At 42.0% G+C, this 18,126-nt stretch overlaps 1 protein-coding gene across 4 annotated transcripts in view; it reads left to right on the forward strand.

The window, feature by feature from the left end:
- The window catches only part of BICDL1 (BICD family like cargo adaptor 1), a 67,501-nt gene that overhangs the window by 4,547 nt on the left and 44,828 nt on the right, over positions 1–18,126 (forward strand). For all 4 annotated transcript variants that reach the window (XR_012155034.1, XM_073312586.2, XM_073312587.2 and 1 more), the window contains exon 2: positions 2,577–2,792. Coding sequence is in view for 3 of the 4 variants with exons in the window: in XM_073312586.2 (XP_073168687.1) it covers positions 2,577–2,792 (216 nt within the window). In the remaining variant the exon portion in view is untranslated. The remainder of the gene's footprint in view (positions 1–2,576; positions 2,793–18,126) is intronic.

Raw genomic sequence — 18,126 nt, forward strand, 5'->3', positions numbered from 1 at the left:
TCTTCTGCAGACTAAACAATCCCAGTTCCCTCAGCCTCTCCTCATAAGTCATGTGTTCCAGACCCCTATTCATTTTTGTTGCCCTTCGCTGGACTCTTTCCAATTTATCCACATCCTTCTTGTAGTGTGGGGCCCAAAACTGGACACAGTACTCCAGATGAGGCCTCACCAATGTCGAATAGAGGGGGACGATCACGTCCCTCGATCTGCTTGCTATGCCCCTACTTATACATCCCAAAATGCCATTGGCCTTCTTGGCAACAAGGGCACACTGCTGACTCATATCCAGCTTCTCGTCCACTGTCACCCCTAGGTCCTTTTCCACAGAGCTGCTGCCTAGCCATTCGGTCCCTAGTCTGTAGCTGTGCATTGGGTTCTTCCGTCCTAAGTGCAGGACCCTGCACTTATCCTTATTGAACCTCATCAGATTTCTTTTGGCCCAATCCTCCAATTTGTCTAGGTCCCTCTGTATCCTATCCCTGCCCTCCAGCGTATCTACCACTCCTCCCAGTTTAGTATCATCCGCAAATTTGCTGAGAGTGCAATCCACACCATCCTCCAGATCATTTATGAAGATATTGAACAAAACCGGCCCCAGGACCAACCCCTGGGGCACTCCACTTGACACCGGCTGCCAACTAGACATGGAGTCATTGATCACTACCCGTTGAGCCCGACAATCTAGCCAACTTTCTACCCACCTTATAGTGCCTTCATCCAGCCCACATTTCTTTAACTTGCTGACAAGAATACTGTGGGAGACCGTGTCAAAAGCTTTGCTAAAGTCAAGAAACAATACATCCACTGCTTTCCCTTCATCCACAGTTTGCTTCTGAATTATGTTCAATATCTTTTTTATACAACTGAGAATTTTGATTATAATCTGTTTGTGCTACTTATACTCACCATGCTGAGGTTCAGTCTTCTATCCACAACCCCCCGTCCCCCCCATATCCTTCTGAATAGTGCTTAGCAATGAATGAGATAGTGAGCTATAAAGGAGGATATTTTTGGCTTGATGTGTGGGTATATACATGCATAAGTCCCCCTCACCTGCTAAAATTAGCATATATCCCATAGACTGCAGCAACTGTAGCATCATTAAAATAGTAGGAAACACTTTTCCTCATGAGATTTTTTTAAAATCGAGATGGCAGCCTTCAGAGCAGGGACTGTCTTTCTTTATTTGGTTGTACAGCTCCTGGCACAATGGGGCAGATCCATGACTGAAACTCAGGTGCTAACACGGTACCTAGAATTAAAGACACCAAAGAAGCCACTCCAAATAAATACTGTGTGATTTTTCTCCCCATAGGTTTATGGACATGAAGGCAGGGGGAGATAGTGACCTGTTCACTGTGGGATTGTACCCTGGAAAAAATGGGAATTGCTGTCTGTATTAATCCCAGTGGTCTCTTGTCCCATGCTGTCACATTTTCTCGAAAGGAGGACCACATTCAGGAGAGGAGGCATTGGCAGCATGGCTTCTGATAGAGCCAGCTTGCCATGTGGGACAAAGGGACCCAGGGAGTAGCAAGCAGAGGCTGTCACTCTTCAGAATACCCAAGATTTCCCCAAGAATCTTGGAGCATCACCAGGAAAGGGCTTCACTCTGTGAACCAGTCTGCAGGCAAGCAAATGTGGCCTCTGTTACCCCAGAAACTCTCTGAACTTGAGTTTTCCAAGCAACTTTAGCCCTCCTGGATTTTTCTGCAAAAGGGTATACTATGGAAGCAATTTGACCAAATTTGCAGCTCTACTTTAGCCGAGCCTCCATTTTTAGGCCTTCAGTTAACTGGCCCTGCAAAACGTGCAAATTCTAATAGACTTCTAACAACCTGATTTTTACAAGCCATTAATTGTGGATGCAAAATTGTGCCTGAAAAACTAAAGTCAATTTCTGAAAATCTGGTCCTAAATATATGCATACATATATAATGTACAGAAGTCACTTCACCAGCCACTGATATGCCCCACCTGCCCCCGCCTCCTTTGGTGTGGAAAACAATAGCTGTTTTACAGCACACAGTAATACTATGTACCCAGTTAGGACAGAAAGAGCCACTTGACAAGAAGCATGTTTTATTGCAGGGTATCTAAAGTACCACAAAACTGGTTTTAAAGATCTGTGATTGTGAGAGCAGAATGACAGGATGGTACTAGGTTACCCCCCCAAAAAAATTGTTTGAGTTGACTCATGTTTGTCTAAATTATTAATTGGTCTGTGTGACCTAAATTTTCTGCTTATTGACATTCAGACTCTGCTTTGCTGTTTCTTTGTACTCGAAACAAAATTTGGCATTTTTGACTTCCTCCATTTATCTACAAAGCACACGGACAGATTTATTATTGGAATAGGGAGAGATTTCAGTACCTGTTTCTTGACTCTAATATAGATTTGCAAGTCATATAGAAGTAGCAAATTCTTGTATTGTGTTTGCTGCATGAAAGTACAGGGAAGAGCTGATGCAAAACATGAGGGATATCTGGGAATGGGGAATCTGGTAGGAACATGCAGCATCCTTTGATTTTTTTTTTCTGCTTTCATAATCTTTTTCTTTCTTTCTATTACCTAGCATCTAGAGCAAGAGAAACACGAATTAAGGCGACGATTTGAGAACAGAGAAGGGGAATGGGAAGGAAGGGTGTCCGAGTTGGAGAGCGATGTGAAACAGCTACAGGATGAGTTGGAGAAGCAGCAGGTTCACCTTCGTGAAGCAGATCGAGAAAAAACACGAGCTGTCCAGGAACTATCTGAACAGAACCAAAGACTCTTGGATCAGCTCAGCAAGGTGAGGCCTTCTAGCAGGGGCAGGCGCAGGGGAGGTGGAAGTCCCCACATCATTAGTCAAATCTGTCATTCAGAAAAGTCTTGAACTCTTCTGTAATCAACCTTTTACACAAATGAGCAAGACCCTTTCCTTAAAAAAAAAAAAATCTATTCCATGTCTCGGGTCAAACTACATCAGTGCCCGTAACAAGATGTACTGTCCTTAAACTGCAGTTCATACCCTGAAAATGGGCTCTTCAAAGTGATCCACAACACATTCACATATTGTTAGTTGTACAATCAAGGCTGTTTTCTGTTTATTTTATGGATATTTTTCATCCAACTTCTTTTTTCCTCTCCAGTAACTTAAATCAGACTTCTAAACAGCTGTCAGCTTGAAGTGTCATTAATATTGTAGGTTTCAGAGTAGCAGCCGTGTTAGTCTGTATTCACAAAAAGAAAAGGAGTATAAATAAATTTGTTGTCTCTAAGGTGCCACAAGTACTCCTTTTCTTTTTATTAATATTGTACTATATGCAGGGCAAGACTAATCTACTGTCAATTTAATGATGACACCAAAGGCCTCATTCTGCCTCCAGTTACCCAGGTGTGACAGTTACTGAATTAAATGGTATCTGTACTGTTAGAACTGAGGGCAGAATTGGTCACCCCAAGATCATGCGCTCACTGAGGCTAATTCTGTCCATGGGTAAACATACAAAACCCTACTAACATCATTGGGGTTACATGATTTTTACTAAAGGCATAATTTGTCCCACTGCATGAAGGAGGATTGAAAATTGAAAACTAGGATGAGAAGTTTGTCTAGATTGAATGCATACCTTCAATAATTTAAAGACGGGTGATTTAAGGTTGTCAGGCCCCAAAATTAATTAAGAATCTGTATCTTTTGTCCTCCTTTATTCCATGGTACTCCCAGAGAACCAATAGAAATTTAACAGTCCATATGGTAGTACCCTTGCAAGAATGTCTCATGTGAATGTGGCAAATTACTCCAGCGTATCAAGTGCAGTACCTGGAGCAGTACAGAGCACTGTGTAGATTTCAGGCTAAAGATCCAGAACTGGGGCCAGTATGGAAGCAGCAGCTCAAAGTGTAGGTTTGAGCCAGGATTTTGTTGTCTAGAGCTGATAGGAACACAGTAGTTGGTAAAGGGAAAAATAAGGCCTGAGCCACAGTGCTGGCACCAGGAGAATATCAGTAGCTGGACACAGGGCCTCTGGCTGCAGCTGTGCATTTACTTTGTCTTTTTGTGTTTGTAGCTTCTGCAAGGTCTCTGTACGAGAGAAAAGATGAGCTTGTGGTTACAGCATTGGACTGAAACTTGGGAAATTATGGGTTTTGTTCTTAGCTCTGCCACAGATTATCTGTGTGGCATTGGGCATGTCACTTAATCGGTTTTATTTCCCCGTCTGCGGTTTTTATTTTTAATTGGTATAATAATCCTTCTCTAGCTCCTCAGGTGTAGAGGAAAAATTCATTAATGTTTGTGAAGTACTCTCAGACCACACTGATAGCGCTATATAAGTACCTAGTTATCTAGAATCTGCTCTTCTTAGCTCATACGACAATTCTGTCAAAGAGGGATATGAATCCACGGCTGAGGTCTTCCTTTAGGACTAGAGAGACATTCTGGAGGTTAGATTGATATTGCAGGGGGTAGAGGCTCAGGACTTCACATGAGTCAGGCTGTGAACTTAGTCCCAGTCAGATTTCTGCCAGTTTCAGGACCACTTTTTCACTGCCATGCTCTTTTCACAGCGTCATTAAGACAATGACATAAAAGGTTGTAGCTTGCAGGCATCACAACAAGCTGAAAGATGATTTCAGAAAAGACAAACCTTTTCCTTTGGCTTTGGGCCACACAGGATTATAATTATATAGCATTTATAGTATTAGGAACACCTAGAGGCCTCAGTCTGGGCCCCATTGCACTGTGCAAACATAGCATATGGCAGTTCCTTCCTAGAGAGTCACAGTGTTCCACCACCATCCAAGTCCTAACTGGTCTTTTTGGTCCTTTAAATCCCTGCTACTTCCAGAGATCTATGCTTGGTGTCCCTCCTTATCCATTTCTACAGAGCCTGTGTGCCCCACAAAGACACTGGGGGGTGCGGGGAGACGCTCATCTCTTTAGAACTCCAGTCTTGGTGCTGAATTTCACATATGCAGTGACAATCAGCCCCCTTCTTAGAGATAAAGAGGGTGGATTTATGGGGAGAATTTATTGAGTGAACTTCAGATACTAGTAAGCAATGTAGTTCTCAGCATTTCAGTTTGGCACCTGTGCAACAGTTCCTGACATTTAATATACATCTTTCATCATCATCATCTTTTGTTTTAAATTCTTACTGGGATGAAGCCATGGGAATCTTGGTAAATTGCAGTTGAAGTGGCAGGGTCTAATAGCTTGAAATCAGATTGTTGCTCATTGTATCCAATTTCTGTTTTTTAATCTAAGCCTGATTAGTACATGGATGAGTGACTACCTAAGAATGCTTAGTGTTCTACATTTGTTGTTCCTCTGTAATGTAACCGTTGCTCTTAATGATCCCGTATCTTAGTCTGAAGATATATATGTGATATCTTACCCGGTAGAAGTGCTTTGCAGTGTTATGTGAGTGACTTTAGCTCTCTGTACATCAGTTTTCCTGCATCTGTAAAACTGAAGATAATATTTTCTTTCCTCACAGGGGTGATGAGAGGATAAATTAATGTTTGTAAAGTGATTTGAGATCTTCAGATGAGAAAGCGGCATAGATGTGTAAAGTTCTACTACTAACAGTTAATATTATTATATTACGGGTACTTAACCTACCCTTGAAATGCAGCTCCTTGGGGAGGTTTGTTTGTAACAAAACAGAGCAACACAACTCAGCAGTTTAAAACGGGGAGTGAAAAAGAATATTGTATCCATTTGAAATTCAGGGAGAATTTAGGTGGGGGGTACTGAGATCATAATGAAAGACTATTGTGATACCTACATAAAAAAGTAAAAGTTTAAGGTCTCCACAGCAACCTCTGAGTTTCCTGATTTGTGATTAAAATCTCAGTTGTATGTTGGATTAATTCACACGTACAAAGTATTATTGTAATAAGTCTGGTACAGGCCCCAATCTGAGGTAAAGGAGAATATCTGTAAGCGGTAAAATGTCTGACACATAGTTGATTAGTTCTGATTCTGCCTAAATGCAGGGGAGTGGTATGCATAAATATGACTTAGAAATTCATTATAATGTTTAAGTATCAAGTGTAGGAGACAAAAAGAAAAGGAGTACTTGTGGCACCTTAGAGACTAACCAATTTATTTTAGCATAAGCTTTCGTGAGCTAAGCTCACTTCATCGGATGCATAGTGTGGAAAGTATAGAAGATCTTTTTATACACACAAAGCATGAAAAAATGGGTGTTTACCACTACAAAAGGTTTTCTCTCTCCCCCCACCCCACTCTCCTGCTGGTAATAGCTTATCTAAAGTGATCACTCTCCTTACAATGTGTATGATAATCAAGTTGGGCCATTTCCAGCACAAATCCAGGTTTTCTCCCTATACTTTCCACAGTATGCATCCGATGAAGTGAGCTGTAGCTCATGAAAGCTTATGCTCAAATAAATTGGTTAGTCTCTAAGGTGCCACAAGTCCTCCTTTTCTTTTTGCAAATATAGACTAACACGGCTGTTACTCTGAAAAGTATAGGAGACAAAGGATGGTCCTGTGGTTGAGGCACAGGTTCATTACCTCCAAATTCCCTCTGTGACCTTGGGCGAGGTGCTTAATCTATCTCAGTTTCCCATCTGTGAAATCGAGATAATGCTCCCTTTCTCCTACACTTTCTATCTTGTCTATTTAGACCATAGGCTTTCTGGAGCAGGGACAGTCTCTTCCTATGTGTTTCTAAAGCAAATAACACACTGAGACCCCAATCACTGTTCAGGCCTCTAATTGCTTCTGTAATATAAATAATAATAATAATGACCTTCTACTTAGAATGCGAGAAAGTATTTGCTTCTTCCTCTGTCAGGAAGTGATTGAAGGAATCTTTCATGTTGTTTCTGAAATAGGTTTTAGCAGATGGCTTTCCCACATACTTCCTCCTACCAAGCAAGGGACTGCTGTAGCCTGTTGCTGCATCTACAGTTTGGATGAGGATGTATCATTCCCTGTTTAGTTAAGCTTCTTTTACAGTACATGGAGCATTAAGAAGTAATTTAACAACATCAAGCTCCAGTAGTTTTTGCAATGAAAATCTGTTCTCTGTGGCAGGAAGAAGCGTGTATTATCTTGTGTTGCTGGAATAGCTTTTAGTGTTTAGAGAAACTGAAGTCTTAAGTTGCCTTGGTTTCCCTCTAGCATAGTTCTTCAGTAGAGTCACCGTAGTTTTTGTATTCTGACATCTCCGGTGACATGGTGTTGTAATGAATGAGCTATTTCAATCAATCCCTCTAGAGTAGAGAGAAAAAACTTGGGAAAGATTAGCCAGCCTGCTTCAGGTACAAGTCTCCAGAGCAGGTTTTAGTTACTAGCCACATGCCGTCCATTCAGTGACTGATCTGTCTCAATTTTTAAACGGGTGTTTCCTCTTCAGATTCAGTATTAAGGGATGGAAGCTTCATAGGAGTGGAAGCAGGGGTGAAAATAATGTAGAAGTCTTACCGGTATGGGAGCCTGGCTCCAGGCAGAAGGGGCAGGGCCTCAGGTGGAAGGGGCAGGGCTAGGGGGTCAGCCTCCCCCAGCCAGCCCTTCAATGGCCATGGTAGTAACGGCAGCAGCCAGGAGTCCCAGGCCCTTTTAAATCGCTGGGCCGTGGGGCAGTTGCCCCCGCCCCCTCTGACGGCGCTGGGGAAGGGGCGCAACAAAAGGAGCAGCAATATTCGTTGGTGGTGTACAAGTCCGTACCAGTGGCCACTTCTTACTGGTATGCTGTACCGGCCCACTTTCACCTCTGCATAGAAGTGAAGCTCTCTTCTTGCCCTTTGCCTTCGTTTTTTTGGCAAGAAATGCTTTTATTCCAGAGTTGCAGGCCAGATAATGTTATCCTTTCTCAACCGCTTCTATTGAGTACCTTTTCTGGCTACCCTTGCCCTACTCAGAGCAGTGTGGAGTTTTTTGTTTGCAGTTAGTAAGCTGAAGGGTTTTTTTAAATGTTTGTTTCTATTGGTTCTGGCAGTATAGGAACTATATAAGTTTTAGGTAATTCATCTAGGTTCACATACACATATTAAGCTGGTTTTGCAGAGTACATTTCCAGATTTGGCATTGTTGCTAATTATTCTGCTGTTGCCTCAGCCCTGGAAGGATCTTCCTGTGAATTACTAGTTCTGCATCCTGGGGCTTGCAATTTAATCATTGATTTGTTTTTTAAAGTACCGTTTTAATTTTGTTGTGGCTAGAATTGTTTTAATGAAGCAGCACTCAGCTGCCTGCTACTGAAGCGTTTGTATTGTATCTTCGCACAGGAGGATCTTCAGGTATACATTGCCTGTAAGTGACGCAAAGTTGGGTTCAGAGGCCAAAGGTGACCTGACCTGAGTCAGTGTATCTTGATAAGTCTCGTTCTGATGTACCGCATATTCAATAGGGGACACATGTCTGCCTAGACGTGGGAGCGGGGCCAAGATTGCAAAAGTCAAAATATTTATTGTCAAAGGCCCAGATCCAAGCCCATTGAAAGACTCCCGTTGACTTCATGGGGCTTTGGCTCAAGCCCTTTACGAATTGTATGGGCCTGTTTGGCTGCCCCGCCATTCCCTGATAGTTAAAAATCCCCATATCATTTACAGGACCCTGTTTATTCCATGCACATGGAATTTTTCTGCAGAATTCACCATGCCAGGAAAGGCTTCTGATTAAAATAGATTAATACCATAGCAGAGACTCCAAGATCATAATCCAGCTTCATGCCATATCATGACCAGATTATTGGGACTTTTCTACTAAAGGCATAATTTGTCCCACTGCATGAAGGATTGAAAATTGAAAACTAGGATGAGAAGTTTGTCTAGATTGAATGCATACCTTCAATAATTTAAAGATGGGTGATTTAAGGTTGTCAGGCCCCAAAACTAATTAAGAATCTGTATCTTTTGTCCTCCTTTATTCCATGGTACTCCCAGAGAACCAATAGAAATTTAACAATCCATATGGTAGTACCCTTGCAAGAATGTCTCACGTGAATGTGGCAAATTACTCCAGCGTATCAAGTGCAGTACCTGGAGCAGTACAGAGCACTGTGTAGATTTCAGGCTAAAGATCCAGAACTGGGACATTGCCACAGCTGAGTGTTCTTCCCTGGAAAGCCCCTCATCAAGCTGATTCAGTGCTGTAGATGGATGCTAAGAAACATATTCAAATAATTTGTAAGCAAAAATTTTGACTTGTCTGTCCAGAAAGGCAGTGGTGTTCATAGAGAGATGCAGAGAAGTTTTAAGATTATAAACTGCTTTAATGACACTTTAAGATCACTGTAGATCTCTCCCCATTGATGTGCTTAACAAAGGCTTCCTGCTAGTTACATGGGGGATGGCTGCATTATCTATACCTCTAGTTTGAAATATCTAGACTGCTTGGAACCACAAGTTTGAAGTCCAGGAGAGTCAGGTTAGCCCTCTATTTTGAGGTAAATAACTAAATCCAGTAAACTGCATAGGATGAATTTCAGCTCAGACCTTTAAAGTGAGGTCCCATCTCTTCACTCTGGGCATTCAGGATCCCATGGCCCTTGACGTAAATTTATGGTTTTGTCCTAGCTTTCTTAATCACACTGTCCCTTGCCTCCATATTTATAAGCAACAAGTGATTTTTCCTCTCTAGGAGCCCCCAAGGGCACATCTTTTAACTTCACTGAAATATACTTGGGGGAAACGCTCAGTGTCAGAGTGGAGAAATTCTTTTGTTAACAAATTTAAGAGGGGGCAGGAGGAGCAGTCCTCCCTGGCATGTGTGCACAGATAGCTACTCCCTTCATCCCAGCTATGGCTGAATTTCAGGGGTACTGCATGTATGTATTAAGGTTGGTTGAAGTGTTTCAGGATGAAAGGTACTATGTAACTATAAGGTGCTATTATTTTCAGGATAATCCCTAGGCATGTTAGTAACTAGGCAAATGCTGCACTCTGCCTGGTGGCAAAGGAGAGGGAGATCAGCAGATTTTACAGGATGCAGTTCTAGGGGAGGATTGTTTAGTGTTTGCTGATTGTAGTAGGTGTGTTTTTCCACCCTCAGCCCTCCCCTGGACACCATCGGGGTGGGAGAATGTTGGTGTTTTCCCATCTGATTCCTGCAGCAAGGCTTTACGGGGGTGAGAGGGTACTCGACTCAGCGTCATCCCAGCTTTTGCCTGGGGATGATCAATCTCACTCTACGCTGCCTATTTGCCATTTCCAGAGCTGCTCAGCAGCCCCGTCACCAGTTGCTAGGCTACAGCCTATGACATTGTCCCAGACTGGTGATGTTGCCATGGTGACAAGGTTGTTATTCCACTTGTGAGTCCGCTGCGGTCAGGCTGCAAGTGTATGGAAGACGCAGTTGTGACGTCTAAGCTGGTCAGTCAGGAACCATCTGACATCCCTATTAAATGATTAGCTGCAGGGAAGTAGCACACTCCCATCTCCTGAATTGGGCATGGTGCATGTTGTAGGGCTGCACCTGAAAACAGGTCCTCCTTTATTTGCTTTAGACTTCCAAAAATTGTAATGGAGATTTACCAGCCCAAGAATGAAAGCCCATACCTTACTCTCACAGGCGATGATGAATAATATTTTATTCACCTGTCAAAAATAATTTGCTCCAGGCAAGTGGCCAAGTAGAATTTAGCAAGGCTCACTGTACTGAAATAAGTTGATAAAATGCATTTTTCCCCACCCACAACAAAGAAGGTGGTGAATTTTTCTGTTTATATATAATAAATCTGTTAAGCCTGGAATTAGAAGGTACAAATTCTTTCACTTAAGTGAGAGCTGCGCCGGCTTATATCAGGCTGAATTTGGTCTCGTATCTTACTTATATACAAGTGCCTTTGCTCCAAGAATCACAGTGCTAAGCCAACAAGCCTCACAGCATTTCTATATTCCCTGTTTTGTAGACTGGGGAAACCAAGGCACAAAATGGCGGTAGCTACTTGCCCCAACTGGTGGTGGACCTAGGACTCCTGATTCCCGCTCCCCGGCCTTGAACCCAACCATTGCCTCCTTTGGGGTATGCCCCGTCTGAGTGCTAGTCCCCAAAGTAGCAGATATATCACATGCATAATTTGTAGGGTAGTTCACTGATAAATGGCTATAACTGGAACTCACTGGCCTTTCTTATACTTTAGATAGTGGTTGGAGCGGCTAAATCTGGATCTGTGCTTAGAGTTTGGGTTTGGTGCTGAAATCTCAGCTGTTTTCATGAGCTTTAATGATGGAAGTCACATAGGATGAGCTGGCTTTCAGATTTCTACCCCCTTGAGACACATCTGGAAAATAGGCCCTTTCTGGAATCTGACCTGGTACCAAAACTGAATTGGGTTTTGATCTGAAATCATTTCCCACTGGCCTTCTCATGCTAAACAAATTCAGCAGGTCTAATTTGAATCAGTGTCTAATTTTAATGTTTATAGTGATGGTCTTGTGCAGCACCTCAGATAAGGGTAGGAAAGGAAATTTTAAAAATATTATTTTTGCTTATTCACACTTGCAGCTGTAAATCTGCTCCAGCAGGTTCTAGAAAACTGAGACAGTGTTGGAGTCCACACATTGCAATTCTAGCTGAAACCAGGGCTATTCAAAACTCTGAGCTTTGCAAACATCTTTGAAAGAGCCTTTACTCTAATATATGCTTATCTTAGAACATAAAGGCCTTTTAAATGGCTAGTTTAATAAAGTAATTTTAAAACTACACAAGTTCAAGAGTAGAGTAAGGTCTCCTTTCCATTAGCTTTATTAAATGAGCACACTTAGTGTTCTAGTTATTTATGAAACATGAGTCGTCTTGCATGAAGACCAAACCTTTATTAAATTGTTTGTATAGAATCATGTTTAGCAACTTATCATACATCTTATTTGAAAGACACTCTTATAGGATTAACTGGAGCTTCTTACAGACCTTTGATAAGGTGTTGCACAACTATTTAAATATAGAACTGGATTGAGCTCAGTTAGACCGACATGTTGGCAACACTAATTATGGCACAGAAAGACAAGATGGTTGCTGGGTAAGACTGCCAGCATACACTTGACTGAAAGTGCAAGGCGCTGTCACTTTTGAGTGGTGACATTTGGGAGTGGGTGGGTTGTGAGGCTGATTTTTCTATAAGTGTTACTGGTATTGCAGTCTGACAGCTTTCTATTGTGCATCTGAAAGACAAATTGCATGCAGAGGAAGATGGGGTGGGAAAGGAGTCTGACACACACAGATTTTATAGACCAAAATGAAATGCGTGGGGACACAAGTAACTTGCATGGATAGTGGTAGCTTAGGAGTAGAATTTGAATATAGAAAAGTGAACATTTAAAGCAAATGACAAAACTGACCTGGTGCAATTGCTTCATGGGATCAGAGCTCACAACCCAGCCAGTAGAAAAACATTGCAAAGGCAGTTTTGCTCACCTCCATGTACTAACTCTGGTGGGAGTTGCATCCAGCCCTCCTTGATGGCTAGGAGGATTGCCAAGGTCCAGAGAAGGGGGATGGAAGAGATCAAAACTAGGAGGAGAACTCCCAGTGGGAGCAAAGTTCTAACGCTTTGGTAACTACTCCTTAAAATGCTCTAATTGTCTATCTTCGATGTTTTTCATTTAAACATTTAAGAAAAAAAAACTACTGAATTTTCTATCTTTTGCACAGATCATGATGTATATGAAGGTAGTCACAAGAAAACTGTTAATGAATCTGGCACAGGAATTTTCTCCACCAATATACATGCACCTAAAATGTGCCATTCACATCTGAACTTGCCCTTCATAGAGCAATTAGTGGATCCATTTGGAAGATCACGAACAGTAGTACTGTAATTTGCTCTGAAGCAGGTGTTGTGAGCCAATCACTGGTTGCCCTTAGCTTCCTAGTCATTACATCATCTTCTCGTCCCGGACATACATCCCTTCCTACCTTATCACAATCATTCAAGTTCTCTAAAATCTATTCTGGACTCAGCTATTCTGAACACTGAAGCTGCTGTGCATTTTCTCTTGGCCCTCAAAGGCGTATTTTTCCCTGGTATGCGCAAAACCTCCTCAGTTTTCCCGTCCCAAAATTGTTAATCTAACCTGAAATTAGCCATCAGCCCCAGGCTAACATAATTAACCTTATCGAACTGATTTGTTTGTCCGCAAGCAGACACAAGACTGTGTTCTCTACTCTCATTTACTTTGGTGTGACCTGGCTGAGTTTATCATATTTCAGTGGTGCAACTGAGGGGAGAGTTTGGCCCCATGAGTCAGTCATTTTCTTGGGGGAAAGTTTTCCCAGAAGGAATCTGCTTCCAAAATTCATATCCATTTTTGTAGGTTATTAGGGGCAGCCACTTTCAGAAACTGGTTTTGTTTAGCACCCCATTTAGTTTAAGTTGTTTGTTTGCCTATTCTTTTCCAAAATGCATTACCACCTCAGGGTGGTAGCCCACAAACTCAGATGGGGATAATAGCACTTCCCTATCTCACAAGATAAAATATATTAAAGGTTATGAGGGGCTCAGATACTTTGGTAATGGGAACATATACTCATCAGATGAGGGCCATATAAGTACTTGATGCATTTTGTCATAGATTAGAATATTTTAATATAGCTCCTAGTGCAACACCAATAAGATGATGCATTGGGAGACCAAGTATTGGTTTCAAACAATTTTTTGAATTCTCCTCTTGATCTCCTGGAGATAGATAGATAGATAGATATAGCACATAAATTCCTTAGCCTATAAAACACTAGGAGAAAAGGCCATGGATAAATCATTTTGAAACTTTAGCTTAGAAAACCTAGTGACCCATCACCCTTCCTGAGCAGTGTAACTTCAAGACAGAGTATTCAAGAATTAATGGAAGAACAGAATACAAAGATGATTTATCTATAGACTGACACCCATCATTATTGCAGTGGGAAACTACATGGACAACTTGGCCTAGGTTTGTGATTGAGTTAGTAGTAGGATTAAAGAACAGAGAGACGTTAAATATTAATGACACTCTTGCCTTTAAATCTGAGATATTAAAAAGCCAGGGGCATAGCTCCAGGGTACACTTCCAGGCATGCTGGCCAATCCAGGAGGAAGGTTTTTTTAATCTTTACACCAAAGATACTACACAGGGTGCAATGAAGAGACAGCTTATAGACCAAGACATCTCTTAATGAAGTCACAAAGAAACCAGTAGTTATATATAACATGCACATTGTGAAAAATTCTGTATTCTTTGGACCAGCAGAATCTGTCTAAAAGTGCCCTGAAAAGGAAGGACATTGCAATTTGTGCCCTTTTCATAGAATATCAGGGTTGGAAGGGACCTCAGGAGGTCATCTAGTCCAACCCCCTGCTCAAAACAGAACCAATCCCCAACTAAAGCATCCCAGCCAGGGCTTTGTCAAGCCTGACCTTAAAAACCTCTAAGGAAGGAGATTCCACCACCTCCCTAGGTAACCCATTCCAGTGCTTCACTACCCCCCTAGTGAAGAAGATTTTCCTAATATCCAACCTAAACCTCCCCCACTGCAACTTGAGACCACTACTCCTCGTTCTGTCATCTGGTACCACTGAGAACACTCTAGATCCATCCTCTTTGGAACCTCCTTTCAGGTAGTTGAAAGCAACTATTAAATCCCCCCTCATTCTTCTCTTCCGCAGACTAAACAATCCCAGTTCCCTTAGCCTCTCCTCATAAGTCATGTGCTCCAGCCCCCTAATCATTTTTGTTGCCCTTCACTGGATGCTTTCCAATTTTTCCACATCCTTCTTATAGTGTGGGGCCCAAAACTGGACACAGTACTCCAGATGAGGCCTCACCCATGCCCAATAGAGGGGAATGAATTGTTTCATAACATACAGTGGGGGGGGGGGTCTAAAAGATATTGGGATATTTCTTCAAAACAAGGTGGTGTTTTGTTTTGTTTTTTTATTAGAAACTCAGGTCCTGTTTACCTTGGAAGATTCTGTGATGAGTGGAGAACTAGTGAAATGACCTCACAAGAATCATGCATGAAAGATTAGCAATTGAGAGGATGGCCTTTAGACAAAATTATTTGTTTTGTGAAATTGTAGTTAACTACAATGACTAATATTTTGGAGAAAGGAGATCTGTTGTTAAAGATACAACCACCTTGTTCCATTAGTCATCTTATGAAAGATGAACAATACAATTCATCTGAAATAGCTATCTGATCCTTCAGCAAAATCATAGATCAGAGTGGACATTCCAGAGAGTTCTAAGATTTAAAAAAAAAAAACGGGTAGAGGGGTTGTGGGGGTGGAAACCAAGACTTTTTTTTTTTTTAATTTAAAAGGACATATGCTTTGGAAATATTTTGTCCAGCCAAGCTGAGAGTAAAGTATGCAGGCATAAAGCATCTCTTTCCTGGGATGAAATAGCGAATGGAAAGTCAGGGAAAGGTTCCAAGGCAGATTGTTGCACCTTGACGAATATTAGAAGCACTCTATGTCAGCTTCATTTTACTTCTGACTCTTTTACACGATGCGGCAAGAAAAGTGTTCCTAAAACGGCAGTTATTCTAAAAGTTAACAGACTGATTCTCTTTAACACGATGTTTGTTTATAAAGTAGCTTTCATTGACCTTTTATAAAGGTCTACATTCACTGCAGTGAATAGTGTCAGCGTGCCTTTGTCTAGAAAAACGTAGATTTCTACTGACGGTTGTACTTCATGGGCTAAATGTTTGTTCCTTGCTGCCTGTCATACTTTATCTTTTGTCTTCTCTTCCCCTTAGCATAGATGGCCAAAAAATAACAGTTAGCTAAATAGTTCGGATTTAAATACCAGATTAGCTATCCTTGGGTTTATAGGTTTGAGATATTAGTTTGTGGAGGCCGGTTACTGAAGAAAATGATTGTTGCAGCTATACCACCTCACCTTGCAGCCTCTTAGAAAGTGGTAAGTGAGATTTAAAAAGAAAAAAAAACCTCAGTACTGAACCACTGTGGCATCAGGGAGCTCTGCGCTGTTCAAGGTCAAGCTTTTTGAGGAAGGCTAGTCCAGTGGTTTGGGCAATAGCCTAGGACTTGAGAGACCTGGGTTCAAGTCCTTGCTTTGCCACCGACTTCCTATATGACCATGGGGGAGTCATTTAGTCTTTCTGTGCCTCCGTTCCCCATTTGTAAAATGGGGATAATAGCACTGCCCTGCCTCAAGGGAGTGTTGAAAGGATAATACATTAAAGATTGTGAGGTGCTCAGATCCTCTGATAACGGGGATATTAAGTAGATCTTTTGGAAGAGATGCAAAACCGATTCTGCCTGCTTGTTGTTTTGAAGATCCTTCTAGACCCAGTAAGGTCTATTGCTAGACTCTCCATCTGCAACTCTGGCTCTTTCCTCATTCTGTTTCAGAACAAAAAAAAAAACTTATCAATTTTTAGGGCACTTGTATCTGAAGCAATGAGTGCCTATAAAGCCTACACCAGAGATGCTGAGACATGTTTTGACTAAAAGGATGCACACACACAAGAGGAAAATTTATATTTTTCAACCTTTAAAAACCAACTCCTAAACACACCGATTGAGATTAAATATCTGAAGTTAAAAATTCAAATAACCTGCCTCAAGACACTTCACTCCTGCCTCCACATTGTGGATGAGATTTTATGGCCCTTCACAGAAGGATGCCTTCCAAGGGATGCCTTGTTTGTTCAGAATAACGGACATTTACTGGACATGAATTCCAAAGAGGTGAATGGAAAAGGATTTGTTTTACAGGGTGTGAAAGAAGAATTGAGGGATAGATGGGAACCCTGCTCAGCTGAGTCCAGGGACACTGCCCCATGTTTAAACTACTGTGTAAAGCTGACTTTTCGTCTAGCCCCCTTGTTTGAACCCCCCTTAAAATGGAAGGAGTGAGGGGGCAGCTGTAGATAGTGGCACTGAGATTAGCAGCTGCTGCTATGAGCCTTCTGAAAAGCTCCTCCTAACCCAAGTACAGGGGATAAACCAGCTGATTTTCTTTGAAGCCTCCCACAATAGAAGGTGTTATCCAGCCCACCAGCTCATCACTGCTGCTTACTGAGATTAGCAGTGACAGAGAGATTGTCTGTGATGGACCAGCTGCTAGTGACACATTCCTCCTCCCCCCACTTCAAGGAGAGTGATTTGTGTCAAGTCTTAAACTTGGGGAATCCTCTCCCTGTTTCTTTTCTGCTTTACAATCCATACTCGAGGCCCTCTGTCACGGGCGGAGGAAAACTAAACTGGGCTAATGTTGAGGAAAACAAGTGAATTCTTTGTTGCTCACCAGCATTTCTCCTTAATCAGCCAGAGGGGTTGCATTTGCCTAACATGATGCATTCTTGTCTTGCCAAAGGCTGAAAGCGCCGTCTCCTGGGCACTCCCAGCCACTCCCAGCCTGGGGACTGGCTCACATGGTAGCCATTGTGAGCTTTGTGCTAGTAGAGACTCTTCAAGTCAGGAGAGTGGGTAGCTTAGTTTGACTGGACATACTTGCATGCAAGCCACCCATTATAAAAGTTAACTCCTCCCACATACCTTGAAAAATTTTTTTTGCAAAGTTAGTGCCTGGAGCTGCCCATCTCACAGGTAGGAGGGAGAAATATAGTAGCTGATAATCTCTCTAGGAAGCAGTTTCCAAACCAACATTTATATGCACTCCCCACCCCAAAAAAACTGCCTTGAAACACCGGCAACACTTTCTCATAATATATGTGGATACATATTGTAGATACAGGATTTACATTCTTCCCCCCCCCCCCCAATACAAAGGGCAAACAGATGGTCACTGATCTCAGGACACTGATGCTTTGTCCCTCTAGCTGCATTACAGTAGATAAGGCAATGAAGGGCAACTTGGAAATGACAGGGCTAGGTTTCCCCCCCATCTAGCTGCTGTTTTACATGGCAGAACAGTGATTTTGGACTCAATCTGAAATGAATCTTCCAAAATTCACCATGGAGGAGAGACATTTAAGTAAAAGCTGTTCACATAATGTATTTGTGGTACATTTAAACCAGCATCATCAGGCAACTATCCATAAATACCCTTCTCGCATCTCTTGTCACACTAAGATAATGCCTCATCTGACAGTTACCATGGACACAAGTGTAATACTAGCAGGGATTAGCCCCAGTGAGCCTTATAACCTGGTGTAAATTCCTGCTCTGTGAAGTTACTGGAAAAGAAGAGCAT

The sequence above is a fragment of the Lepidochelys kempii genome, chromosome 15 (genome assembly GCF_965140285.1).
Source record: "Lepidochelys kempii isolate rLepKem1 chromosome 15, rLepKem1.hap1, whole genome shotgun sequence".
Lineage (NCBI taxonomy): Eukaryota > Metazoa > Chordata > Testudines > Cheloniidae > Lepidochelys > Lepidochelys kempii.